The 27787-nt window shown below is 42.3% G+C and overlaps 1 protein-coding gene across 4 annotated transcripts; it reads right to left on the bottom strand.

Moving 5' to 3' along the window:
• Positions 1–344: 344 nt before the first annotated feature.
• Positions 345–22300, bottom strand: MSANTD2 (Myb/SANT DNA binding domain containing 2). 4 transcript variants are annotated; one of them, XM_060787464.2, is made up of 4 exons: positions 21749–22300; positions 8154–8412; positions 4958–5018; positions 345–2147 (listed from the first exon to the last, which is right to left on the bottom strand). In XM_060787464.2, the coding sequence occupies exons 1-4, from the start codon at positions 22274–22276 to the stop codon at positions 1295–1297; spliced, it is 1701 nt and encodes a 566-aa protein (XP_060643447.2). In that variant the 5' UTR covers positions 22277–22300; the 3' UTR covers positions 345–1294. The 4 variants fall into 4 exon arrangements, with proteins under 4 accessions (XP_060643447.2, XP_060643448.1, XP_060643450.1 ...); XM_060787465.2 differs by having other exon boundaries at positions 2058–2147; positions 8158–8412; XM_060787467.2 differs by lacking the exon at positions 8154–8412 and having other exon boundaries at positions 2058–2147.
• Between the last annotated feature and the right edge of the window lie 5487 nt (positions 22301–27787).

Below are 27787 nucleotides of genomic sequence, written 5' to 3'. Positions count from 1 at the left end.
AAATAACTTTGACTCAAGTATAAGCCAAGGGGGTCTTTTTCAGCCTAAAAAAAGGACTGAAAAACCTGGCTTACACTCGTGTATATATGGTATAGAAAATCACAGTCATACTGTTTTCAGAAACCCACAGCGTATCAGTTTATAAATGTCTTGACAGGAAATAAATGTCTGAATAGGTACTAATATGTTACACTAATTTTGGAGCATAAGCCTGGAGACATCTCCCTTAAACCTTTGGTAGATTGTCATACATTTGAAAACATTTTAGACAATAATAACAAAACATATTTTCACATGAATATGAGTTAATTTCTAAATCCTGAAAGATACCAAGTAAGAACACATTTCTGAAAAATCGACGGATTTGCTTGCTTTTATTTGGACTGACACATTCATTGTTATGTCACAACTTCCACGGATCAATGAAGTTTTTTAAAAAAAGAAATGTAAAAAATCTGGAACTTGCCAGCAGCATAATGGGGTTTATATAGTGACATTTTGACGCGGCATTAAAAATGCGGAGTACCCCAGATCCCACAACTTTCCCATTCCCACCCTGTCCCGCCCCCATCTCACAGCTTTGATTGCATTTAACAAAAAGCATGGTTTGATTAAACATTTCCCAGTGGTTGAGTTACTTTCACTGCCACACAAAAAGGATAACCTTTTTTTTTGTAAAAAAAGACCAGAATTACTTTAATGTAAAAAAAAAAATCCAACAAAACAAAAATAAAGTTGATATGGCAACACTACTAGGAAAGTGGGATATATCACAGAAACAGAAGGTATCTTGCAGGCAACACTGGTTGGAAATAGTAAAAAACACTTGATGGTTGAAAAAGTGTGAAATGCTATAACTTATATACAAGAGAGGTTAAAAGTGGCACTGAAAAGCAGTCTTGTGTGACTCCAAATTGAGACCTGCCATGATCTATTGCTTATTTATTACACAGCTGTAATAACACATATAGAGAGACAGATGTGTAAAAATGAGACATTGTGGAAAACAGCTTTTCGTATGAAAACTTAAAGTGTATGCTCGTCCGATGTGGAATGTACCAAGTCACTATATTTACAAGGCTCCCTTTCAAAGTCTTTGCTTTGCAAAACCCGCTGATTGGCCCAAGCAAATAGGATGTATATTTCACTGACTTAGGAAACACTTTTTGGAAAATCGCCTCCAAATATGGATTTGTTGTCATTCAAGTTCTTTCACAAAGGCTCCTTTCGTCCAGTTAAAGATGCCCAAATGCCACCCAGGAGTCAAAGCCCTGATCCTTATGAAGGACGGAACTCAGTTGTTAAATTTCAAGGAGTACCCAATGGCTTTTTCCAGGCACTCTACCAATGAGCCAGCAGAAAGGAAGTCCCTTTCCACCTCCACAAATTTGATGTAGATGGACTTGGGAGAAATCCCTGGGTCTACAATGCAGTTCTGAGATAAAAATCCATTGATCCCAACCCAGTCTTTGCTGAAGGTTTTGGTGTTTGCCTGAAAGTGTAAGAACAAGCACTGCTGAAGAGTCCTAACCTCAGCAATGCCGAGGTAACAATATATGATTCGCGTAGATTGCATCTCCACTTTGACCGAGGTTTGCGTCAAGGGCATTTCCACTTCCCCCAGAGTCTCGTTTTCAGGGTCGTGGGTGATGACTTCATGGTCAGGAGACCGTGGCTTCTCGTGACAGTCTTCATATCCAATGGCATACAGACCAGGGCTTTTCGGAATGCCACCAGGTAATAAATACTGGACAATATTCCCACCTGTTGGCTTGGAATGAGCAATAGGGATCCAGTCAATCTCCATGTGAAGCTCCAGGCACCGGGCCTCGCTAATAGTGATCTCTAGGAATTTATAGTAAACGTTCTTCCAGTTCATTTTCTGTACCCTGGTCATGATTATTCTGCCCTCTGGCTTCTCCGAGTTGAAATATTCCCGGAGACGTTTGCCAAGGGGAACTTGGGAACTGATCTCAGCGTAGTGGTATCGAATATTCTCTTTCCACCGCGTGTTATAGCCAATGCCAAAGATGGCGAGTTTGTTAGAAAGATGGAGCCTAGAGAAGTCTGTCCAGCTCTGAAACTGTTCCCACTTTAACTGGACGGATTCCAAGATCTGTACAATATTCTGCATTGTATCACGCTTCCTTTAAGAAAAAAAGAAAATAGAAATTATGAATTTTGAAGCAAATGGTTTACAAGAGCAGAGCAGGCATAAATCAGATACTAAGCCGCAGAAGGAGCAAAAGACGTTACAAAGATGGAGAGAAGCTGGAGATATTAGTAAATGATGTTTTGAACCTTTCTTGCATTAACAAATCAACGAAGTGTGGCTCAATGGTTTGAGAATTGGACAACAAACAAAGGTTTGAATCCCTGCTTGGCCATGGAAAGCCACTGGGTGACAAGAAGCAAAGTATATTCCTTCAGTCTTAGGAGGAAGCAAGGAAAATGTGATACAGTAGAAACTGACTTATCCAACATAAACGGACCAATAGAATGTTGGATAAGCAAAAATGTTGGATAATAAGGAGGGACATGAGAGAAGCCTCCCACAAGGATGATAAAAACATCAAAATCATCCTAGCGTTCCCAGGGTAACGCCCTTGCAGACGGCCAATTATCTCACACCAGAAGCAACTTGCAGTTTCTTAAGTCGCTCCTGACACGACAAAAAACAAAACAAAACAAAACCAAAAAAATCGTATTTTACAACTAATTGATAGTATAAGCAGTTCAATACACGGTAATGTTATGTAGTAATTACTATATTTACGAATTTAGCACAAAACATTGCAATGTATTGAAACAGCTGTGGATGTGGGCAGGAGGCAGACTGCATTGGATAATACAAAACGTTGGATGAGCGAATGTTGGATAAGCGAGCTTCTACTGTATGAACAATTATTGTCAAGAAAAAAACAAAACAAAATCAGAATTGGAAAGAATCTGGGAAAAGGGAAACATAGGGTTAATGTCCAGATTATACAAATACATATTAAGCTACAACATGGAGGATAACAGAGTCAAGACAGTAATGTTATCCTAGGCCAAGGACCTAGGTAGACCAATAGAATTGGAAAACTGGGAATATTGATGGAACAAAAGGTTCAAATTTCCACTAACTGGATCAATTAGGGAGAATCCGTATTAAATGTTTTGTAGATGTTCTATCACCCCAGCATTGGTGAAAACAGATAAATCACAACAAGGTAGTGGTATAGGAAACAGAAAGGGATATTCTTCTACATGTGGTGGACCTGTGAGACCATACAGGCATTTTGGGATAAGGTAACTAAGGAGACAAACAAAATTGCTACATAGTAAGATTTTTAAAAGCCCAGGGTTGTGTCTAAAAAGGACAAAGTAATATACCAATATAACTTTGTTGCTGCACAATTAAACATAGCCAGAGACTGGAAAGGAGAAAAAAGTTTAACTAAAAAGGATTGGAAGGAAAGAATGCAGGAATATATGTTAATGGCCAAATTAACTAATATCAGGAGGAACAAAAGTGGAAGTTGGCCATGACATATCTGAGTGGAGAGTCAGTGACATAAAAGAGTACTTTTAGGAATTTAGGATGACTAGGTTAGATAAATTGGTTTAAAGACTTCATAGTGCTTTAGTGGTGAAAGTCATGGTGAAGAGTGCATGGGTGTGGGGAAGAGGTTATATTTTGTCTGGGGTAGGGGCACTGGGAATATGTATGACCTGTAATACGTCGTGTTGTTGTTTGAATGTTATGGTGAACTTCTATATTAAATCACAAAAAAGAAAAACCTGATGAGGTGAGAAAGAAGTTCTCTAAGATTGGCAAAGAAACAGATTTGCAACACAGCCAACCAGACTGTGAATAGCACATGTAACAGAGTGTGAGGGTCTTGCTTTCTTAGAGGTTTCAATTTTGATTAAATGCAGTGCGATGAACACTGTGACTACTGTTAGTAGGATCAGATTCTGCCCCATCCCCCTTCCCCCAAAATCATACGCTGTAAGTTGGGGACCCCTCCCCTAGCACCAACTGCTGCTCTGGGTCAGAGTGAAGAGAGAGGGGGCCGGGAGACAGTCCCATCTTGTCTCCTGTGCTATGCTAAAAGTATAATACGACATAATGTAATATAATATATTGTATATACATACAATATTTATGATATTATAATGTAATACAATATAATACTACTAATAATAATATATTATAATTATATATTTCTATTACAAGTAATATTACAAGTAGCATTACCATATAATGGTATAGTACAATATTTATTTTTTATTTATTTACTGTATTTGTATACCGCCTTTCTCAGCCTTTATCAGCGATTCAAGACGGTTTCCAACAAATCAGTACACATAAAACATAATATAAATTAAGACTTTAAACAGTATAATACACCACAAGAGCAATAAAAACAATATCATTAGCGTCTCCTTATTATCAAGCTTTGTCCAGTTCCACTGTCAAGTCATTCGATTTCCTATATTAGCTACTCTGCATTTGTGAACGCTTGCTCGAACAGCCATGTTTTTACCTGCCTACGAAACGTTAAGAGTGAGGGAGCAGATCTGATCTCCCTAGGCAGGGCGTTCCATAGCCAAGGGACCACCACTGAGCAGGCTTCTGACGTACTTCTGACGAAGGGACCGAGAGCAGGGCCTCCCCAGACGATCTTAAAGTTATTGATGGTTTGTAAGGGGAGGTAAGGTGTAAGGTAAGTTGAGCCAGAACCAAATATAGTAATATTTAATACTGACATTGTGCTATGCTAATAATTTAAAATATTGTGTGTATGTGTGTGTGTGTGTGTGTGTATCTATATCTATATATATATCTATATCTTGTGAGCCGCTCTGAGTCCCCTTTGGGGTGAGAAGGGCGGCATATAAATGCCGCAAATAAATAAATAAATAAATAAATAAGTTCGAGTCACAGACAGGGAACACATAAGCTACTTACTGGGATTCTTCGGAAGATTCTTGCTTTATCTTCACTGGTTTTTTCATAGTAGGGATCTCATCTAAAAAGTAAGATCATGAATAACTTAAAATGCAATGACAACTTGTCTATAACATTGTCAGAAATTGTCACGAATAGTGTCAAGCAACATATGTTGGCCTTCCACATTTGCTGGAGCAAGGGGTGCAAGACCTCTGTGAAAGCAAAAAAAACACACCTCCTCAAATATTTTACATGGTTGCCGCCTCTTTGAACCCAGAACCTTCTGCTGGGTGTGCTCTCCCTTGCAAGGGGGGGGGGGGGGGGGGGGCGCTTTGACCACAGAACTCCTTTCTCTTCTTCTTTGGCCAGGCAGCAGCACTGTACAAAAGGGACTAGATAAGTGGTTTATAAGTGCCGGTTTATCAGCTGTTAGGATTTCTGGGAGTTGAAGACCAAGACATCTGGGGACCCACAGGTTGAGAATCACGGAACTAAACTATAGCATCCTCTCTCCTGGCTCTCCTACTGTTCTTATTTATTTATTTACAGCATTTATATACCGCTTTTTTCACCTCTAGGGTGACTCTTGACTGTTAAGGGCTGTGGAGTCTGCTACTGCTTCACCAAGGCCTCTTCTTCACGAGGAGGTGCCCAAATACAGCCCTGATTCAGACCCTTCTCCTAAATGCAAGTAGCATCTCTGGAAGGAAGAGTCACCATAAAGGAAGTAGCAGGGGACCAGGGCTCCACTGTTTCCTCCTTCTTGTCCCACAGTTGATCCTTAGGTCTCTTCCTGCTGCTGCACGGGGAATTGACAGTGCTTCCTGGAGCTAATGCATCACCTTGAACATCCCAACTAGTGCTTGGATTATACAGAGACACATGAGACACATGTCGTGTGTAGCAGGAAGAGGAAGAGGTTCATCATGCTTCCACCTCAGCTACCACACTGGTTCCTGGCTTGTGAGGGCCTGTTCCTTCTCCTGCTGCTGCTGCTGTTCATTGTATTCTGTCTGCGCCTCATAGAATCACAGAGTAGGAAGAGACCTCGTGGGCCATCCAGTCCAATCCCCTGCTAAGCAGCAGGAAAATCGCATTCAAAGCACCCCTGACAGATGGCCATCCAGCCTCTGCTTAAAAGCATTCAAAGAAGGCACCTCCACCACAATCCAGGGCAAGGAGTTCCACTGCTGAATAGCTCTCTCAGTTAGGAAGTTCTTCCTAATGTTCAGGTGGAATCTCAGTCAGTGCATCATTGATATTGCCTGGGGAAGCAGAGCGCTGCTACTTAGGAGAAGGAAGAAAATGAGGTTGAGGCATTGGTGGAGAAAGAAAGAGGCATGGCTGAAGATCAGGGCCCAGTGGTTTATGGTAGGTAGGTAGGTAGTCCCCTGACATTAAGTCCAGTCATGTCTGACTCTGGGGTGTGGTGCTCATCTCCATTTCTAAGCTGAAGAGCCAGCATTGTCCGTAGACACCTCCAAGGTCATGTGGCCGGCATGACTGCATGGAGCACCCTTCCCGCCGGAGCGGTACCTATTGATCTACTCACATTTGCATGTTTTCGAACTGCTAGGTTGGCAGAAGCTAGGGCTGACAGCGGAAGCTCACGCCGCTCCCTGGAATTGAACCTGCGACCTTTCGATCAACAAGCTCAGCAGCTCAGTGCTTTAACCCACTGCACCACTGGGGGCTCCCTGTGATTTATGAGTTTTTTTAAAAAATATATTATTATTACTATTATTATTTGAAACACAACAAGATGGGTCCACAACAGACACTTTGCTGGCTGTTGTATTGGATAACACATCGGACACTTCCCAAGTGTCTAGGACTGTGTAATGTATCGATGAATAATCCATGCAGATCCCAGTAAGGTGGCCTTCTGCAGCTGAGAGATGGTAATTTTGTCAATGCCAATGGTGTTTAAGTGCAGACTTAGGTCTTTAGGCATTATTATTATTATTATTATTATTATTATTATTATTATTATTATTATTATATTTATACCCCGCTTTATCTCCCCCAAAGAGGACTCAAAGCTGAAACAAATAATCCAATTCATGAAATAAAAAACTTGCAAATGTGGAGGGTCAACAATACATCTAAATGCTGCTGTAATGAAAACTCTAGTTCTTCAGCATTTTATTATAAACAATTCAGAGGAATTGAATCTGGCACCTCTCATTAGTATTATTCATCCTATATTTAATTCCATTTATGAGTAACAACTGTTTTTGTATTTGGTTTGAATTTCCCATGTGTTGAATCCCATGACACTATAATACGTATCTATTATTGTGACAACAAGGAATAAGATTGTGAGAGGAACTCATAGGGAAGAGGGAGCAAGCTTGTTTTCTGCTGCCCTGGAGATTAGGATGCGGAACAATGGCTTCAAAGTACAAGAAAAGAGATTCCATCTGAACATTAGGAAGAACTTTCTAACTGTGAGAGCTGTTCAGCAGTGGAACTCTCTGCCCCGGAGTGTGGTGGAGGCTCCTTCTTTGGAGGCTTTTAAACAGAGGCTGGGTGGCCATCTGTCGGGGGTGCTTTGAATACAATTTTCCTGCTTCTTGGCAGAATGGGCTTGGACTGGATGGCCCATGAGGTCTCTTCCAATTCTACAATCCTATGATTTTATGATCCAGTCTGCAGCAAAGTTCTGAATACTGTACTCAAATTCAAGATCTGAAACTTATCATATAACGCGATAACCATGCATTACACATATAACGCGATAACCATGCATTACACAAAAATAGTTAATCCTTCAGAATATCTGGAATTCTAGGAGTAGGAATAAAACTATTAAAAATTTTAAGTTGAAGATTGTTTCACAAAAAGCTCTCTGCATTATGTAAGCCCAAATATCTCTGAAATGCTCCGGACAGCATGTAGGTACATTGGACAGTGGCAAGATAGAGTTCAGGCAATATACATCCAGATGCTGTGCGAGTCCCACAATTCTCATCCAAACTACAGCATTCTGCACTTTTTCATTGCCTAATTTGACAAGACACCTGTTACCATAACGGTAACATGTGGAGAGCAGAACACAGATATTCTATTTGCATATCAGCATGCTATACCAGTCAGCAGAAACAGGAATAGCAGCTGCATTATGTCATTAGCAATGAATTAAACACACACACACAACCCCAGCAAAGACAAATAAAATGTCAGAGTATGGGCAAGGTTTAGCATTTCTTACCCACTTCTTGGTCTCCTGACTGGTAGCAATGAAGCTCCTGACTATGGTTCCCCCATTCATCCTGTGAGTACTCCTCCATTGTACTGCCATCTGACTCAAGCTCTTGGTATAGGCCACTACTGTTGATAAGCACTGGTTGGCAAGGTTGAGAATCCCATCCTCCTTGACCAAACACTTGCTCCAACTGTTCAAATGTGTAACTGCTTTTCCTTTTCCCAACACCATGTTCCTTCACTCGACTGTAACACCTGCGAAGGGTCTAAAACAGAAAATGCTTTTGTTACTGTCATCATTCGCCATGATTTACACAACTTTCATTCACATCTAGCTGAGCAAAAGTCTGCCACAGATTGGCTTTCTTTAACCAAAACAGAATGCTATCAAGCCAGGCTGAACTTCCAGTCATTTAATGCCCTAACGTACAGCACTGTTATGTGTACATTTGCCACAACAGGACAACGCATCTACAGGATCATTAGAGACATCAATTTTATTTGTTCATCTCTATGGCCAAGGGCTTTCCCTTCTCAATATCACTTGTGACAGAATTTAGAGCTAAGTCCTAGCCAGAGACCAACAAGCCCATGAGATGTACACCTTTACAAAAGGAGGAGAAAGAAGAGTTACTAGTATGCTCACAGTGTGGAGAAGGCAATTAAGAGAAAGAAGAGACAGAAAGAGATATAAAAACAAGGAGTCACCAAAAGCAGACAGCGGGATCATCCCTTACGCCAAAAAGAAAACATTGAAAAGTAAAATGTTGGCCTAAACTCTTTAGCTAGTAAAATATATTACTTACATATTTTGCATCCTTACTAACTCACTCTGTCTCTTGGGAAGCTGCTGAAATTTAAAAGAGGTGAAATCAATAATGCTCTGAATTCCCATCTCAAATATCAAACATACAACACTAAGATGGTCAGGTCTAAATTATATCAAACATTAAACCCAATGGGCAGGCCAAGATTCTGAAGCATATACACCAAGTTTTTGTTGTTGAAGGCTTTCATGGCCGGAATCAATGGGTTGCTGTGAGTTTTCCGGGCTGTCTGGCCATGTTCCAGAAGCATTCTCTCCTGACTTTTTGGCCACATCTATGGCAGGCATCCTCAGAAGTTGTGAGGTCTGTTGGAAACTAGGCAAGTGGGGTTTATATATCTGTGGAATGTCCAGGGTGGGAGAAAGAACTCTTGTCTGCTTGAGGCAAGTGTGAACAGGGCCATACAGCCCGGAAAACTCACAGCAACCCAGTTGCACACAATTCTTTTTTCACTTTTATTCTTACTCTGATTGTTCCCTTTGCCCTATATTTGTAAAACTTTGGAAAATTGTCCTCTCCTTCCCAGTTTCTACCTCTTAGATTTATTTATTTATTTATCTACAGAGACACTTGCTCTGTAGTTCCAACCTCAGCAAGCGAGAGTTCAAAAGTGCCAGGCTCAAACCCAGCACCTCAATCCGTGGGTGATACCAGATGAGAGACTCCCCCCTGGGCACAAAGAAGACTGGGCGACTTGGAAGGCACTGAATAGACTGCGCTCTGGCACCACGAGATGCTTAGCCAATCTTGAGAAATGGGGCTACGAAGTGGAATCCACGACATCTGAGTGTGGAGAAGAGCAAACCACTGACCACCTGCTGCAATGCAACCTGAGCCCTGCTATATGCACGATGGAGAACCTTCTTGCGGCAACACCAGAGGCACTCCAAGCGGCCAGATACTGGTCAAAGGACATTTAATCAGCTACCAAGTTTGCAAAATTTGTGGGGTTTTTTTAATCTGTTTGTTTGTTTTGTTCTGTTAGAAATGTAATACAATGTTCTGGTTGCGGATGACACGATAAATAAATAACTCTTACATGACAAATTACTCTTTTAATTTACTTTCTTTTAAAGAATGAGCCACTGACTAAAACTGGACAACCATAGCATCAAAAAACAATGTAATTAGTATTTTATCAAGAATATGTCTCGTTTACAGAATAGAAAATATATTGGGGGGTTTTGGAAAGAAAATACACAACATAGTGTTTTTGTTTTCAGTTAAACAAAGTTTAAAAATGTGGTTTTTAGGGTGCCAAAAGGTACTACTTCTTTAGCAACCACTTTAGCAGGTTAGAACTGTTTTCTTATGAAGATTATTTTGGCTAGTTTTCCTAACTGCTCCACTGACTCTACTATTGTCCAACCATTAACCATGAATGACACAAAAATAGTTAATCCTTCAGAATATCTGGAATTCTAGGAGTAGGAATAAAGCTATTAAAATTGGTTGATTTCATGAGGCTACTTGAAAATATGGAGATAGCAGAGAAAGGGGGACATTTGCTGTCTCAAAAGAAACACTGTGCTCCTCTTAAAATAAAACAAGGGATCTTGGAATATACTGGAACAGTGGCACAAAAAACTAGCAGTGTAGGTAACACTTAAGAACACAACCATTTATTTTATTTATTTATAATTCAAACTTATATGCCGCCACTCCCCTGGAGCTCGGAGCGGCTTACAAGAACAGGCTAAAATCTAACACAATTTAAAAACAATTTAAAACAATTTAAAAACATATAAGACGGAAGAGCAAGACTGAATTCTCCAGAAATCTTATGACGTGACCCTGGCTGAGACAGTTTTGCACAAGACTGTTGAAAGATCTGAGTAACTCAGAGAAATGCCAGGATAATGTTCGCTACAACTCACAAACGAATGGGCATAACCACAACAGCTTTGCTCCCTGAACCAAGGATCCATGCTTATGTGTTGGCACAGGAATGTGGCACTGGATGGGTACTTCTTACGTGGACAAATCTGGCCCATAGGCTGTTATCTACTAATAACTGTTCCAGGAATTTGTTTTGAGATTATTCTATCAAGATTACAATTTTACTCAACTAATGACATCCAGTTGCTTTATTGCACATGTTATGAAAATAGTGTTTTCCTAACCCAAACCATACAATCTATTTTTGGAGAAGAGCAATTTCTTCACACAGTGTCTACTTCCTATTTCTAGTCTTAGTCCCATTGGGTGGTCAACAGAACTAAATCCACCAAAATCCAGATACTTCTGCTGAGCTGTGACTTGATTATCTAGCTAAGCAGCAGAATACAATAGCAGATTCATTAAATACTAGCCGTCTCCTGCCACGCGTTGCTGTGGCCCACATGAGGGTTCTGTGTGGGAGGTTTGGCCCAATTCTATCGTTGGTGGGGTTCGGAATGCTCGGTTATTGTAGGTGAACTATAAATCCCAGAAACTACAACTCCCAAATGTCAAGATTCTGTTTTCCTCAAACTCCACCAGTGTTCACATTTGGGCATATTATTTGTGTAAAGTTTGGTCCAGATCCATCCTGGTTTGAGTCCACAGTGCTCTCTGGATGTGGGTGAACTACAACTCCAAAACCAAAGGACACTGCCCACCAAACCCTTCCAGTATTTTCTGTTGGTCATGGAAGAAGTGTGTGCCAAGTTTGGTCCAATTCTGTTGTCAGTGGGGTTCAGAATGCTCTTTGATTGTAGGTGAACTATAAATCCCAGCAACTACAACTCTCAAATGACAAAATCATATTTTTTAAGTGAAGGACATACATTGGGTTGTTAGGTGTCTTGTGTCCAAATTTGGTGTCAATTCGTCCAGTGGTTTTTGAGTTCTGTTAATCCCACAAACGAACATTACATTTTTATTTATATAGATAATAAATACATTAACACAAACAGTGGAAGTAGCAGAATTAACCAAGAAATCTTAATATGCTCTGATGAGGTCTTTTGGGAGGCCTCATTCTGTCTCAAGCACTTAGGGACTCAATTTAGCATTTCAAAGTATTTTCTGGCAGCCTGTTTCAAAACTAATGCAGTAATTTGACTATAAATTTGACTCAGACTCAATGGCTCTAAAAGATTTTCCCAATGAACCTGCCCAGAGCCAAATCAGCAGAGGGAGAAAACTCCATAAAGTGATGTCAGAGCTTCATTCAGGAGAAATCTATCATCCATATTATCAATGGACAGAACTAAAACATGCAGCTAAGAGTTGAACGTTGTTCTTCTGTGAAGCAATGGCTTGGCAACCATACACAGCATGGGATGCTATGGTGTGTGAGCTAATGTGATGGAGTCATTAAAGCAGTGGTTCCCAGCCTGTGGTCTGTGTGGAAGGGCCCTAAGGTGCTCCTATGCTGCTCTGCATATTGATATTCCAGTGAAACGGAGTTATGTTTTTTTTTTATTTCAAACTAGCCATCCCCTGCCATGCGTTGCTGTGGCCCAGTCTGTGTATATGTGTTGTGTGTGTGTAAATATGTGTTTATATGTGGCTTTGCGCATGCGTTGTAATGTATTTTTTATTTTTTGGATTTTAAAGTCTCTTCCACTGTGTTTTTCAGTGTTTTTATGAGTGATGGTCACTGTTGACCTGATAACTGTATTGTGTCCAAATTTGATGTAAATTCATCCAGTGGTTTTTTAGTTATGTCCATTTTTCTTTATATAGATACACACTTGTTTTAACCCCAGTCTTAAAAATACATCCCTATTATACTTGGAAGAAGTAAAGCAATTGTTTTCAGATAAACATTCACTTCTAAAACGTCATATGGCCATGGATTCCTGAGACAACTTTGGCCAGTAATGGTCCTGACCCATGATTGCTATAACTTGCCGAACACTTAAGCTGAACACTAAATAATAATAAAAGAAGCATGCTCCTCGCAAGCCAGAATTACCCAAGCACCCACATAGCCCCATATCCAAGAATATCAAGGCAGAAAATCCCACAGCATCTGCTTCGAACTGGATTATCCCACACACAGATAATGTGGGATTTTCTCCCTTGATATTCTGGGATATTTTGTTGTTCATTCGTTCAGTCACTTCTGACTCTTCGTGACCTCATGGACTGTCCACACCAGAGCTCCCTGTCAGCCATCACCACCCCCAGCTCCTTCAAGGTTAAACCAGTCACTTCAAGGATCCCATCCATCCATCTTGCCCTTGGTCGGCCCCTCTTCCTTTTTCCTTCCATTTTCCCCAGCATCACTCTCTTCTCTAAGCTTTCCTGTCTTCTCATTATGTGGCCAAAATACTTCATCTTTGCCTGTAATATCCAGTGAGCAGTCAGGCTTTATTTCCTGAAGTATGGACTAGCTGGATCTTCTCGCAGTCCAAGGCACTCTCAGAACTTTCCTCCAGCACCACAGTTCAGAAGCATCTATCTTCCTTCACACAGCCTTCTCTATGGTCCAGCTCTCACTTCTGTAGGTTACTAAGGGGAATATCATTGCTTTTACTATGCGGATTTTTGTTGCCAGTGTGATGTCTCTACTCTTCATTTTTTATCGAGATTGCCCATTGCTTTCCTCCCAAGAAGTAAGCGTCTTCTCATTTCCGGGCTGCAGTCTGCGTCTGCAGTCATCTTTGCATCTAGAAATACAAAGTCTGTCACAGCCTCCATGTTTTCCCCCTCTATTTCCCAGTTGTCAATCAGTCTGGTTGCCATAATCAGACTGGCAACCAGTCTGATTTATGTTTAACTGCAACCCAGCTTTTGCACTTTCTGGGATATAGGGCTGTGATAATGTGGGATTTTCTCCCTTGATATTCTGGGATATAAGGCTGTGTGGAAGGGCCCCAACTAACTAGAAGCAGACTCTGAAGAGGTGTTAATGGCTTGAAGTAGTTGCCAATGTTATAAAATTACTGGTAAAGAGAGCAGCTAATTTGAAAAATTTCAGGGTCCTTGAAATTAGTTTTTAAAACCCTGGATCACTCATCACTGTGATACACTGCGGATAGAAGGTTCACCTATACAAGATGTGTCTGCTGGTGCTCCTGTGTCGCACAGGTGAGTACCAGTTTCAAAGTTGACATAACTAGAGATCACAGTACACTATAATTGCTATGGCTGCCTCCTGTGGGATCATGGCATTTGCAGTTTAAGGAGGCACCTTTCAATTTTTCAGCTTCACTAAACTACAAAACCCAAAATTCCGTAAGAAGTAACCATAGCTGAAGTGGAACAACAATACTTTAACAGTGTAATAAATCCAGTGGTTCTCAACCTGTGGGTCCCCAGATGTTTTGGACTTCAACCCCCAGAAATCCTAACAGCTAGTAAACTGGCTGGGATTTCTGGGAGTAATAGCCCAAAACACCTGGGGATTCACAGGTTGAGAACGACTGCAAGGCTTAATCAAACAGAAGTAGATCCTAACCAGCTATGCTCTCGCATTAATGGAAACACATTAAAAATAAACCCAATGTGATTTCACAAGCACTGACTTGAGCAAACTCTACACAAAAAGGAAAAAAAATATATACCAACAAATTACTTTTCAGAAAACAAGTTAGCAGGGGGAAAGAAAACAAGCAAACCTGAGAATGGGAATAAACGGATCGACTTCACTGTGCAAATCATCTCTATATGCTCCTAGCCAGTTAGGAGAAATTGCTAACAATACAAAACACCAATTCCACCCCCAGTGCATGGCTAATTTTACTAACTCAGCAGAATGGTTTTATCATCAAAAAGACACTGTTACCTTAAGGCTAATTCTCACAGATAAAAAGCACCACGTGGAACTTTTTTCCCTGTTCAACCCAGATTATTTTTAAGGCAACCTTTGATTTTTCTGAACCATTTAATGTTCATGAGATCTGGCAGAAAATTGAGGCAGATGACCAACTTGCAAGAAATTGTTCACTCATGAGATATCTGAAGTTTAGAACACCTAAAGCTCTGAGGTTTAACATTATTTCAAATACGTCTGTTGTGTCCACCCACTTCTCCGATGCTTTTTTTTTACCACATCAATTCAGAAGTAGCGCTAAGTCAAATTCTTTACTATTTTAAATGATCTATTTTTATATTCTGGGGCTAAAATATTGTATTCGCTACTGCTGAGTGCTTCTTTTTAATACAAAGACGCAGAAGCATATATAGAAATATTTCACTGTGGCCCAATGGATAAGAAAGAACAAACCAAAGTTTTAATAGATGGGCTTCTTACTGTGGGATTTGAGGTCTCTTTCACACAGCTCTATATTCCTAAAGGCAGACAATCCCACATTATCTGAGTGTGGACTCAGATAACCTAGTTCAAAGCAGATATCCTGGGACATATGGAAGGGCCCTTATTTCTAGGCAAAATGCACATTTATTTATTAATTATTTATTTACGGCATTTATATGCCGCCCTTCTCACCCCGAAGGGGACTCAGAGCGGCTTACAAGATATATTTTCATACAATATATTATATTATTAGGATAATACAATATCAGTATTATATATTACTATATTGCACTATACCATTATATTGCTATATTATTAGTAATATTACATGTAATGTAAATATATAATTATAATATTGTATTATTACTAGTATTATATTGCATTACATTATAATATTATAAATATTATATGTATATACAATATACTATATTATATTATTAGTAAAGACAAGATGGAAATGTCTTCTGCTCCCCTCTGTCTTCACTCTGGCCAGAGCAGCAGCCAAAGACTTGCTTGTCATCCTTAAGTAGGTTTACTACGATTCATTACAACCCTACTGTTTGTATCACAAAACAAACTAAGATTCTTTTTCTTCCAACTTTTCTTCAGCATGGAACTTTTACAACTGCAATACTGTAGTGCAAGGACCACTGTGCAAATTGCACAGGATTTGGCAAGCTTGCTAAAATTTCGGGAATTAAAGGGGAGATCTTGAAAGATGAATACCAGTGGCATCAATGCCATTTCACTCCCAATAAGCTGACCAAGCCATAAACTGACTCATCCCCTCCAAGCTATACCTATCGGTTCCAAGTAAACACAAAACACCAAAATTATAATTAAAGAATGTACAAGAATGAGGTTTTCTGGGTGCCATAATATCCCCAGAGAATTACCGTATTTAGGGGTCCTCAAACTTTTTGAACAGAGGGCCAGGTCACAGTCCCTCAAACTATTGGAGGGCCGGATTATAATTTGGAAAAAAAAAAACCATGAATGAATTCCTGTGCACAATGCACATATCTTATTTATAGTGCAAAAACACTTAAAACAATACAATAATTAAAATGAAAAACAAATTTAACCAATATAAACTTATTATATTAATATAAATATAATTAATATAAACTTATTATAAACTTATAAATAATATTAATATAAACTTATTATAAACAATATAAACTTATTATATTATATTATATTATTATCCTCACTACCTCTGAGGATGCTTGCCAAAGTGCAGGCGAAACGTCAGGAGAGAATGCCTCTAGACCATGGCCATACAGCCCGAAAAAACCTACAACAACCCAATAAACTTATTAGTATTTCAATGGGAAGTGTCGGCCTGCTTTTGGCTGACGAGATAGGATTGTTGTTGTTGTTGTGTGCTTTCAAGTCATTTTAGACGTAGGTTGACACTGAGCGAGGGCCGGGTAAATTACCTCGGAGGGCCATATCCAGTCTTAGTTTGAGGACCCCTGCAATAAGCAAACGGTAATAAATAAATAAGGACACCAGGGCTGTGCCTTCAACACGGGCAAAAACCAGCTGCACTTTCCAAATAGAATAGATTTTTTTTTCATGTCAGGAGCGACTTGAGAAACTGCAAGTCGCTTCTGGTGTGAGAGAATTGGCATCTGCAAGGACGTTGCCCAAGAGACGCCAGGATGTTTTTACCATCTTTGTGGGAGGCTTCTCTCATGTCCCCGCATGGGGAGCTGGAGCTGACAGGGGGTGCTCATCTGCATTCTCCCCGGATTTGAACCTGCGACCTGTCAGTCTTCAGTCCTGCCGGCACAGGGGTTTAACCCACTGCGCCACCGGGGAGTTCACGTGGGCCATCTAGTCCAACCAACTGCCGTGCAGAAAAAGCACAATCAAAGTACTCCTGACAGAGGGCCACTCAGCCTCTTGTTTAAAAGCTTTCAGGAAAGAAGCCTCTACCAGATTCCGAGGCAGAGAGTTCTCACAGTCAAGAAGTTCTTCCTAATGCTCAGATGGAATCTTCTTCCCTGTCATTGGAACTCATGGCTCCATTCAGTCCTAGTCTCCAGGAAGCGCAAAACAAGGCTGCTCCCCCTTCCTTATGGCATCCTTTCACATATTTATACATGGCTCTCATGTTTCCTCTCAATCTTCTCTTCTGCAGACTAACCATGCTCAGCTCTAAGATGCTTCCCATAGGCATTCATGGTCTCTGGACCTTTGCTCATTTTAGTTTACCAATGCCAGTGTAGATGAGGCATCAAGTATCTAATGTGCTACCAAGCCACTGAAAAGCGAGGCCCCACATACATTGACCACTTAAAGCAGTTTGAAACTGTGGGACAACTAACTCCCACAAAAGTGTGTGAAAGGCCCCTTGCACACAGTGGTATAAAATCCACATTGGATTATGTGGCGGTGGAGACTCAAGGCCCTTCCACCCAGCCATATACTGTGTACTGTGATCCGCCCTGAGTCCCCTTCGGGGTGAGAAAGGCGGAATATAAATAAAGTGTTGTTGTTGTTATTATTATTATGTAACTCAGAATATCAAGGCAGAAAATCCCACAATATCAGCTTTGAATTGGGTTATCTGAGGCCCCTTCCACACAGCTAAATTAAATCCCACATTTTCTGAATTGAACTGAAATATATGGCAGTGTGGACTCAGATTCAGAGTAGACATTGTGGGATTTTCTACCTTGATATTCTGGGTTATATGGTTGTGTGGAAGGGCCCTATGCCTATCTGAGTTATCTAAGGGCCCTTCCACACAGCGCTGTAACCCAGAATATCAAGGCAGAAATTCCACAATATCTGCTTTGAACTTGGTTACTTGAGTCCACACTCAGATAATGTGGGATTTCCTGTCTTGATATTATTTATTTATTGATGACATTTATATGCTGCCCTTCTCACCCCGAAGGGGACTCAGAGCGGTTTACAAGTCATATGTACATAAAACATACTATATTATTAGCATAGTACTAATATATCATTCGTAATATTAGTATTATATAATATTATATTGTTACTGGAGAAGGGGCTCTGATGTCACAGGAGACAAGACGGAACTGACATCTCGGCTCCCTTCTTTACTCTGGGATACAGGGCTGTGTGGAAGGGCCCTGAGTCCACACTGCCATATAATCCAGTTCAAAGCAGATAATGTGGGATTTTATACAGCTGTGTGGAAGGTGCCTCAGGGTCATTCCACACAACCCTATATCCCAATATATCAAGCAGAAAATTCCACATTATATTCTTTGAACTGGAATATATGGCAGTGTGGACTCATAACCAAGTTAAAAGCAGATATTGTTGGATTTTCTGCCTTGATATTCTGGGTTATAGGGTGCATAGAAGGGCCCTCAAATAACCTGGCTCAAAGCAGATACTGTGGATGATTTTCCTTGATATTCTGGATTCTATGCAGGTCTGGAAGAGCCCTGAGTTATCTGAGGGCCTTTCCACACAGCCCTATATGTCATTGAACATCAAGAAAACCAAAGTGCTCTTCCAGCAGTCACTGGCCAATCCCTCACCAATGTCAGAAATACAGCTGAATGGTGTAACATTAGAAAATGTTGACAATTTCCGCTCCCTTGGCAGCCACCTCTCCACAAAAGTCAACATTGACACTGAAATGCAACACTGCCTGAGCTCTGCGAGTGCAGCATTTTTCCAAATGAAGCAGAGTGTGTTTGAGGACCGGGACGTCCTTAGGGATACTAAGGCGCTTGTTAAGGCTATTGTCCTCCCAACCCTGCTATACGCCTGCGAGACGTGGACCATCTACAAACGTCACATGCAACTCCTAGAAGGATTCCATCAGTGTTGCCTCCGGAAAATCCTACAAATCTCTTGGAAAGTTAAGCGGACAAATGTCAGCATGCTGGAAGAAGCAAAGACCACCAGCATTGAAGCGATGGTCCTCCGCCATCAACTCCACTGGATTGGCCATGTTGTCTGGATGCCTGACCACCGTCTCCCAAAGCAGTTGTGAACTCAAGAGCGGAAAACGGAATGATGGTGGGTAGGAAAAGAGATTGAAAGATGGGCTCAAAGCCAATCTTAAAATCTCTGGCATAGAAACTGAGAACTGGGAAGCCCTGGCCCTTGAGTGCTCCAGCGGGAGGTCAGCTGTGACCAGCAGTGCTGCAGAATTTGAAGAGGCATGAATGGAGGGCTAAAGAGAGAAACAAGCCAACCCCGACTGGGACCGCCTTCCAACTGGAAACTGATGCCCTCACTGTGGGAGAAGATGCATGTCAAGAATAGGGCTCCACAGTCACCTACGGACCCACCGCCAGTACATTGATCTCGGACAACGAGGAATCGCCTAAGTAAGTATGTATATCCCAGAATATCAAGGAAGAAAATCCCAAAGCTGTGTGGAAGGGCCCTCAAATAACCTGGCTCAAAGTACATACTGCGGATGACCTGCCTTGATATTCTGGACTCTATGCCTGTCGAGTTATTTGAGGGCCCTTCTGCACAGCCCTATATCCCAGAATATCAAGGCAGAAAATCCCACAATATCTGCTTTGAACTGGGTTGTGAGTCCACTTTTGGATAATGTGGGATTTCCTGCCGCGATATTCTGGGATATAGTGCTGTGTGGAAGGGCCCTGAGTCTACACTGACATATAATCCAGTTCAAAGCAGATAATGTGGGATTTTATACAGCTGTGTGGAAGATGTCTTAGGTAACCCGGCTAAAGGCATGATCTGCCTGCTAATTGTGGGTGCTGTGGCTGTGTTGGATTTTCTGCCTTGATATTCTGGTTATGGGACTGTGTGGAAGGGCCCTCAGTTCAAAGCAGATAAATGTGGGGTTTCCTGCCTTGGTATTCTGGGATATAGTGCTGTGTGGAAGGGCCCTGAGACCACACTGACATATAATCCAGTTCAAAGCAAATATTGTTGGATTTTCTGCCCTGATATTTTGGTTATGGGGCTGTGTGGAAGGGCCCTCAGTTCAAAGCAGATAAATGTGGGGTTTCCTGCTTTGGTATTCTGGGATATAGGGCTGTGTGGAAGGGCCCTGAGACGACACTGACATATAATCCAGTTCAAAGCAGATATTGTGGGATTTTCTGCCTTGACGTTCTGGGATATAGGGCTGTGTAAAAGGGCCCTCAAATAACTCAGCTCAAAGCAGATACTGTGGATTACCTGCCTTGATATTCTGGGTTGTATACCTGTCTGAGTTATTTGAGGGCCCTTTCACATAGCTCTATATCCCAGAATGTCAAGGCAGAAAATCCCACAATATCTGCTTTGAACTGGGTTACGAATCCACTTTTGGATAATGTGGGATTTCCTGCCTTGATATTCTGGGATACAGTGCTGTGTGGAAGGGCCCTAAATAAACACTGCCATATAATCCAGTTCAAAGTAGATAATGTGGGATTTTATAGAACTGTGTGGAAGATGTTTTAGGTAACCAGGCTAAAAGCATGATCTGCGTGGGTATTGTGGGTTCTGTGGCTGTGTGGCCAGACCAAGGCTGGGGCATCCTGGGCTCTGCGGGGCTGAGGGATCGGGGGAGATACCTTGATGCACTCCCGACTCAGATAACCAAGGGCCCTGAGTCCACACTGCCTGAACATCAAGCAAAAGTGGGTGCTAGAAACAATATCATACGAAAGCTGACTGGCACAACCTGGGGATCACAACCAGACACAGTGAAGACATCTGTCCTTGCGCTGTGCTACTCTGCTGCTGAGTATGCATGCCCAGTGTGGAACACATCTCACCACACTAAAACAGTGGATGTGGCTGTTAATGAGACATGCTGCATTATCACGAGGTGTCTGAGCCCTACACCACTGGAGAAATTACACTGCTTAGCCGGTATTGCACCACCTGACATCTGCCGGGAAGTAGCAGCCAATAGTGAAAGGACCAAGGCAGAGACATCTCCAGCTCATCCCCTGTTTGGATATCAGCCAACATGTCAACGACTTAAATCTAGAAATAGTTTTCTAAGATCTACAGAGACACTCTCTGGAACACCTCAGCATGTGAGAGTCCAAAAGTGGCAGGCTCAAACCCAGAACCTCAACCAATGGCTGATACCAAATGAGCACGCAGAAAACTGGGTGACTTGGATGGTGCTGAACAGACTGCGCTCTGGCACCACGAGATGCAGAGCCAACCTTCAGAAATGGGGCTACAAAGTGGAATCCTCGACATGCGAGTGTGGAGAAGAGCAAACCACAGACCACCTGCTGCAATGCAACCTGAGCCCTGCCACATGCACAAGGGAGGACCTCCTTGCGGCAACACCAGAAGCACTCCAAGTGGCCAGATATTGGTCAAAGGACACTTAATCCACTACCAAACTCGCAAATTCTGCATTTTGTCTGTTTGTTTGCTTTGTTCTGTTAGAAATGTAATATAATTGACTGGCTGCCCTGATACGACAAATAAACTGACATATAATCCAGTTCAAAGCAGGTAGTGTGGGATTTTATACAGCTGTGTGAAAGATACCTCAGACCACCTGGCTAAAAGCCTGATCTGCCTGGCTGTTGTGGGTGCTGTGGCTGTGTGGCCAGGCCAAGGCTGGGGCATCCTGGGCGTGGGAGGTACCTTGATGCGCTCCCGGCACTGGGAGGGGGTGCGCTCGTATCCCAGCTCGGCCAGGGCCCTTGAGACGCGCTCGTACATGGCGGGCCCGGGGGCCTTGCTCCCGAAGACGGTGCCGGCGCCCTCCAGCTGCTGGTAGCGCGCCTCCACGAGCCGCTCGTTGCCCCAGACCGCGATGAGGGCGTTGGTCTCCGCCGGCGTCCACGACATGCCCCGGCAGGCCGCCGCTGCTGCTGCCGCCGCCGCCGCTGAGGCGCCCCCGGGGGAGAAGGGAGAGGCCGAGGCCGAGGGGGAGGCCCCGCCGCGCGCACCGCCGCCACTCGAGCCCGAGGCTGCCGCCGCCGCCGCCGTGAGGGAGCCCGGTCCCGCTGGGCCGAGGGGCGAGGCGCCGCTGGGCGTGGAGGGCTCCGACAGGCTGCGGTTGCCGTCGCTCATGGCCCCCGGAGAGCCCGGCGACATCACCTCCATCTTGGGCGTCTTCAGCGGCGGCGCGCCGGCCGAAACCTGCGAGGAGCCACAGGGCGCCGCCATATTGGTGCTGCCGAGCCGAGCGGGCGGAAGTGACGGCGCCGCGCTCCGGGGGAGGGACTTCCGCCAGGCGGCGCCCGCCCCAGAAAAGGGCGGGAAAAGCCAGCAGAGCCATGGAATGAGAGACCCTTGGCTGGTGGTCCTGATTGAGCACCCATAGGCGGACTTCGCATCTATAGGACTTCAATTCCCACAATTCCTAACAGTTTACCCATGTATTGTCGAAGGCTTTCATGGCTGGAATCACTAGGTTCTTGTGGGTTTTTTCGGGCTATAGAGCCATGTTCTAGAGGCATTTCTCCTGACGTTTCGCCTGCATCTATGGCAAGCATCCTCAGAGGTTGAGAAGGTCTGTTGGAAGACCTTCCAACAGACCTTCTCAACCTCTGAGGATGCTTGCCATAGATGCAGGCGAAACGTCAGGAGAAATGCCTCTAGAACATGGCTCTATAGCCCGAAAAAACCCACAAGAACCTAGTTTGCCCATGCCTGCTCTATTGGCCCTTGTAGTCTGTAATTCTCATCTCATCATCTCATCTTTAATTATTATTAAATGCCCCTTGTGGTCTCTATAATTCTAAATTAACATTAATAATAATAGTACAGATGTGAACATGTCTCTTCCAAGCCCCAAATTCTGTTGTTATTGTTTTGTTATTATTGAATGGCCCTTGTCTCTCTGTAATTGTAGATTAATATTAATAATGATGATAATAAAAAATAATAATAGGGATCTTGTAGGTTTTTTCGGGTTATATGGCCATGTTCTAGAGGCATTCTCTCCTGACGTTTTGCCTGTATCTATGGCAAGCATGCTCAGAGGTAGTGAGGAGCCATGGAGAAGAAGAACTCAACAGGTTCCTGGACCATCTTAACAGCATCCACCCAAAACATCCAGTTCACCATGGAAAAAGAAAATGAAGGAAGACTGCCTTTTCTAGATGTCCTAGTTCTCCACAAACCAGATCAACAATTGGGTCACACCATTTACAAAAAAAACCACATACACGGATAGATATCTACATAAAAACTCCAACCATCACCCAAGTCAAAAAAGAAGCACCATTAAAGCCTTGGCAGACTGTGCAAAAAGAATCTGCGAACCCCACCTCCTCCAAGATGAACTGAACCACCTCAACTGGGCTCTCCAGGCCAATGGAGACTCCACCTCAGACATCAGAAGAGCGGCAAGACCAAGAACAAGCCACGAGAGTAAAGATGAAGATCCACCCAGAGGAACAGTGTTCCTGCCATACATCAAGGGAACCACTGATCGCATAGGGAAGCTGATGAGGAAACACAACATACAAACAATCTACAAACCCACCAAGAAAATCCAACAAATGCTACGTTCTGCAAAGGACAAGAGGGATCCTCTCACCTCTGCAGGAGTCTACCGTATACCATGCAGCTGTGGACAAGTCTACAGAGGGACCACCAAACGCAGCATTGCCCAAACACGCATCAAGGAGCATGAAAGGCACTGCAGACTATTCCAACCAGAGAAGTCAGCCATAGCAGAGCACCTGATGAACCAGCCTGGACACAGCATATTATTTGAGAACACAGAAATGCTGGACCACACCAACAACCACCTTGTCAGACTGCACAGAGAAGCCATTGAAATCCACAAGCATGTGGACAATTTCAACTGAAAGGAAGAGACCATGAAAATGAACAAAATCTGGCTACCAGTATTAAAAAACTCTAAAATTACAACAGCAAAACAACAGAGAGGAAAAAACCAGGCACAGATTAACACCTCCCAGTAACAGATTTTCCCAGGCTCAGGCAGGCCTTCAAATGCTAATGAAGGTGATCAGCTAAACATTCACACCTAACTGCAGCAGGGAAGAGCTCCTTGCCCCACCCCAGCCATTCCACAGATATATAAACCCATTTTCCTAATTCCAACAGACCTCACTACCTCTGAGGATGCTTGCCATAGATGCAGGCGAAACGTCAGGAGAAATGCCTCTAGAACATGGCTCTATAGCCCGAAAAAACCCACAAGAACCTAGTAGACCCTTGGCTGCTGGTCCTGATTGAGCCCCCATGGGAGAGCAGACTCTGGCTCTCCAAGGGTTTTGGACTTCCATTCCCACAATTCCTAACAGTTTGCCCATGCCTGCTCTATTGACCCTTGTAGCCTGTAATTCTCATCTCATCATCTCATCTTTAATTACACTGTTCAACGGAGAAAAGGTTGTGGGCCTAAAAAAGTTGTTCTTTTATGATTTTGGGGTGCTGAAAACGAAAATGACATTTAAAAATTTATATTGGCTCTAGTTTTTATGATATAAGCAATCACGTGATCACGTATGGTTGAAAAAATACATGTTGCGATTTGCACTATGGAAAATTCTAGAACAGTGGTTCTCAACCTTTCTGGTGCCGCGACCCCTTAATACAGTTCTATATGTTGTGCTGACCCCCAACCATGAAATTATTTTTGTTGCTACTTCATAACAGCAATTTTGTTACTGTTAGGAATCATCATGTAAATAACTGATATGTAAGATGTATTTTAATTCAGTGGATCAAATTTGGCACAAATACCCGATACGCCCACATTTGAATACTGGTGGAGTGGGGTGGGGGGACTGATTTTGTCATTTGGGAGTTGCCGTTGCTGGGATTTATAGTTCCTACAATCAAAGAGCATTCTGAACTCCACCAGGAATGGAATTGAACCAAATTTGGCACACAGAACTCCCATGCCCAACAGAAAATATTGGAAGGGTTTGGTGGGCATTGACCTGGAGTTTGGGAGTTGTAGTTCACCTACATCCAGAGAGCACTGTGGACCCAAACAATATATCTGACCAAACTTCACACGAATACGCAATGTGAACACTGGTGTAGTTTGGGGAAATTAAAGCTTTGTATTTGGGAGTTGTAGTTGCTGAGATTTATAGTTCACCTACCATCAAAGAGTCCCTTGAACCCCACCAATGAGAGAATTGGTCCAAACTTCCAACACAGAACCCCCATGGCCAACAGAATGTACTGGAGGGATTTGGGATGAATTGACAGTGATTTAGGAGAGATGTAGTTCACCTTCCACCTTTCTGATGGGTCTTTGGCGACCCCTCTGACACCCCATCGTGACCCCCCCAGTGGTCCCAACCCCCAGGTTGAGAAACGCTGTTCTAGAAAGTTGCGGGCCTGAAAATAGCTGTTCTTTTATGATTTTGGGGTGCTGAAAACAAAAATGACATTTAAAAATTTATATTGGCTCTAGTTTTTATGATATAAGCAATCATGTGATCATGTATGGTTGAAAAAATGCATGTTGCAACTTGGACTATGGAAGATTCTAGAATACTCTAGAAAGTTTGATGACGCAGTATTAGTGCCGTGTGCAAAAGCCAGAAAGCCCTATATAAGGCCAGACTTTTGAACAGTGAGGGTCAGTCAGTTGAAGACTGAGACAGCATCGTTAAACATCGTTTTACATTGCTCTTTTTACTATAGTTATGCCTCGCACGTGTGTAAATAAAGCACTATGGAAAAAAGATATCAAGGTAAATGGACTCCGTCAATGCTGTCAGACTACTACTGGAGCATTGTAAGAGGGAATCCTTTCCTTGAATACAAAAGAAAAGTCAAGAGAAGCAAACAGGATATAAACTAAAGTCACGATTAAAGTGACATTTAAACTTTCAGACTTTTCAACTGCATTAGGCCTACTAATATAGTTTCTTGCTGGACAAACATAAACAATAGACTAATTAAATAAATATTTCTCATGTATAAACTATTGGCAATATAATTTGACTAAAATTTAGTAAATATTCACGTTTTATATACATGCAGTAAGGTTAGGTGCATTATCATAATATTAACGAATTACCTATTGTGGAGAAAATTGAAATAGCTGTTGCATAAAAACCAGAGCCAATTAACACAATTAATTATTATATTTGAATTCAGCATGTTAAATTTATTAAGAAACGGCACATTTCGTTTCCAAAACTGAGAAAAACTAAAAATTTGTAGAACAGTGTTATTATTAAATGCCCCTTGTGGTCTCTATAATTCTAGATTAACATTAATAATAATAGTACAGATGTGAACTTGTCTCTTCCAAGTCCAAAATTCTGTTGTTATTGTTTTGTTACTATTGAATGGCCCTTGTCTCTCTGTAATTGTAGATTAATATTAATAATAATGATAATAAAAAATAATAATAGGGATCTTGTAGGTTTTTTTGGGTTATATGGCCATGTTCTAGCGGCATTCTCTCCTGACGTTTCGCCTTGCATCTATGGCAAGCATCCTCAGAGGTAGTGAGGTCTGTTGGAACTAGGAAAAAGGGGGTTTATATATTTGTGGAATGACCAGGGTGGGACACAGAACCCTTGTCTGCTGGAGCTAGATGTGAATGTTTCAACTGACCACTTTGATTAGCATTTGATGGCCTGGCAGTTTTTTGTTGTGGCTTGTTAGTACTGGGGCAATCTTTTGTTGAGAGGTGATTAGATGTCCCTGATTGTTTCCTCTCTGTTGTTTTGCTGTTGTAATTTTAGAGTTTTTTTTAATACTGGTAGCCAGATTTTGTTCATTTTCATGATTTCCTCCTTTCTGTTGAAACTGTCCACATGCTTGTGGATTTCAATGGCTTCTCTGTGTAGTCTGACATGGTGGTTGTTGGTGTGGTCCAGCATTTCTGTGTTCTCAAATAATATGCTGTGTCCAGGTTGGTTCATCAGGTGCGCTGCTATGGCTGACTTCTCTGGTTGAAGTAGTCTGCAGTGCCTTTCATGTTCCTTGATTCGTGTTTGGGCAATGCTGCTGCGTTTGGTGGTCCACAGCTGCATGGTACACGGTAGACTCCTGCAGAAGTGAGATGATCCCTTTTGTCCTTTGCTGAACGTAGCATTTGTTGGATTTTCTTGGTGGGTCTGTAGATAGTTTGTATGTTGTGTTTCCTCATCAGCTTCCCTATGCGTGCGGTCAGTGGTTCCCTTGATGTATGGCAAGAACACTGTTCCTCTGGGTGGATCTTTGTCTTTACTCTCGTGGCTTGTTCTCGGTCCTGTCGCTCTTCGGATGTCCGAGGTGGAGTCTCCATTGGCCTGTAGAGCCCAGTTGAGGTGGTTCAGTTCATCTTGGAGGAGGTGGGGTTTGCAGATTCTTTTTGCACGGTCTGCCAAAGCTTTAATGGTGCTTCTTTTTTGACTTGGGTGATAGTTGGAGTTTTTATGTAGATATCTATCTCAGTGTATGGGTTTTCTGTAAACTGCGTGACCCAATTGTTGATCTGCTAAGTGAGAGCAGTTTGGGGTTTTGAAGAAGGACTTTGGGTCAGTCTTTTGTTTAGTATTCAGGATAGCTATAGAGAAATATAGCCAGAATACTGTGGGGAGCAGCACCCCGTTAGTGGTCTGTTCTTTTCCTTAAAGAAGGCTAGTTCAGGTTTTGGCTAGTTTCCTAAGGGGGATTTTTGTGGAAATTACTTTCAGAGATTCATTTCCTGAAGTAATTTTCTGTGTGGAAACTTTAAGACTT

The sequence above is a fragment of the Anolis sagrei genome, chromosome 7 (genome assembly GCF_037176765.1).
Source record: "Anolis sagrei isolate rAnoSag1 chromosome 7, rAnoSag1.mat, whole genome shotgun sequence".
Classification (NCBI taxonomy): domain Eukaryota; kingdom Metazoa; phylum Chordata; class Lepidosauria; order Squamata; family Dactyloidae; genus Anolis; species Anolis sagrei.
Note: the sequence above shows the minus strand (reverse complement) of the source record. Positions and strands in the feature narration are given on the sequence as shown.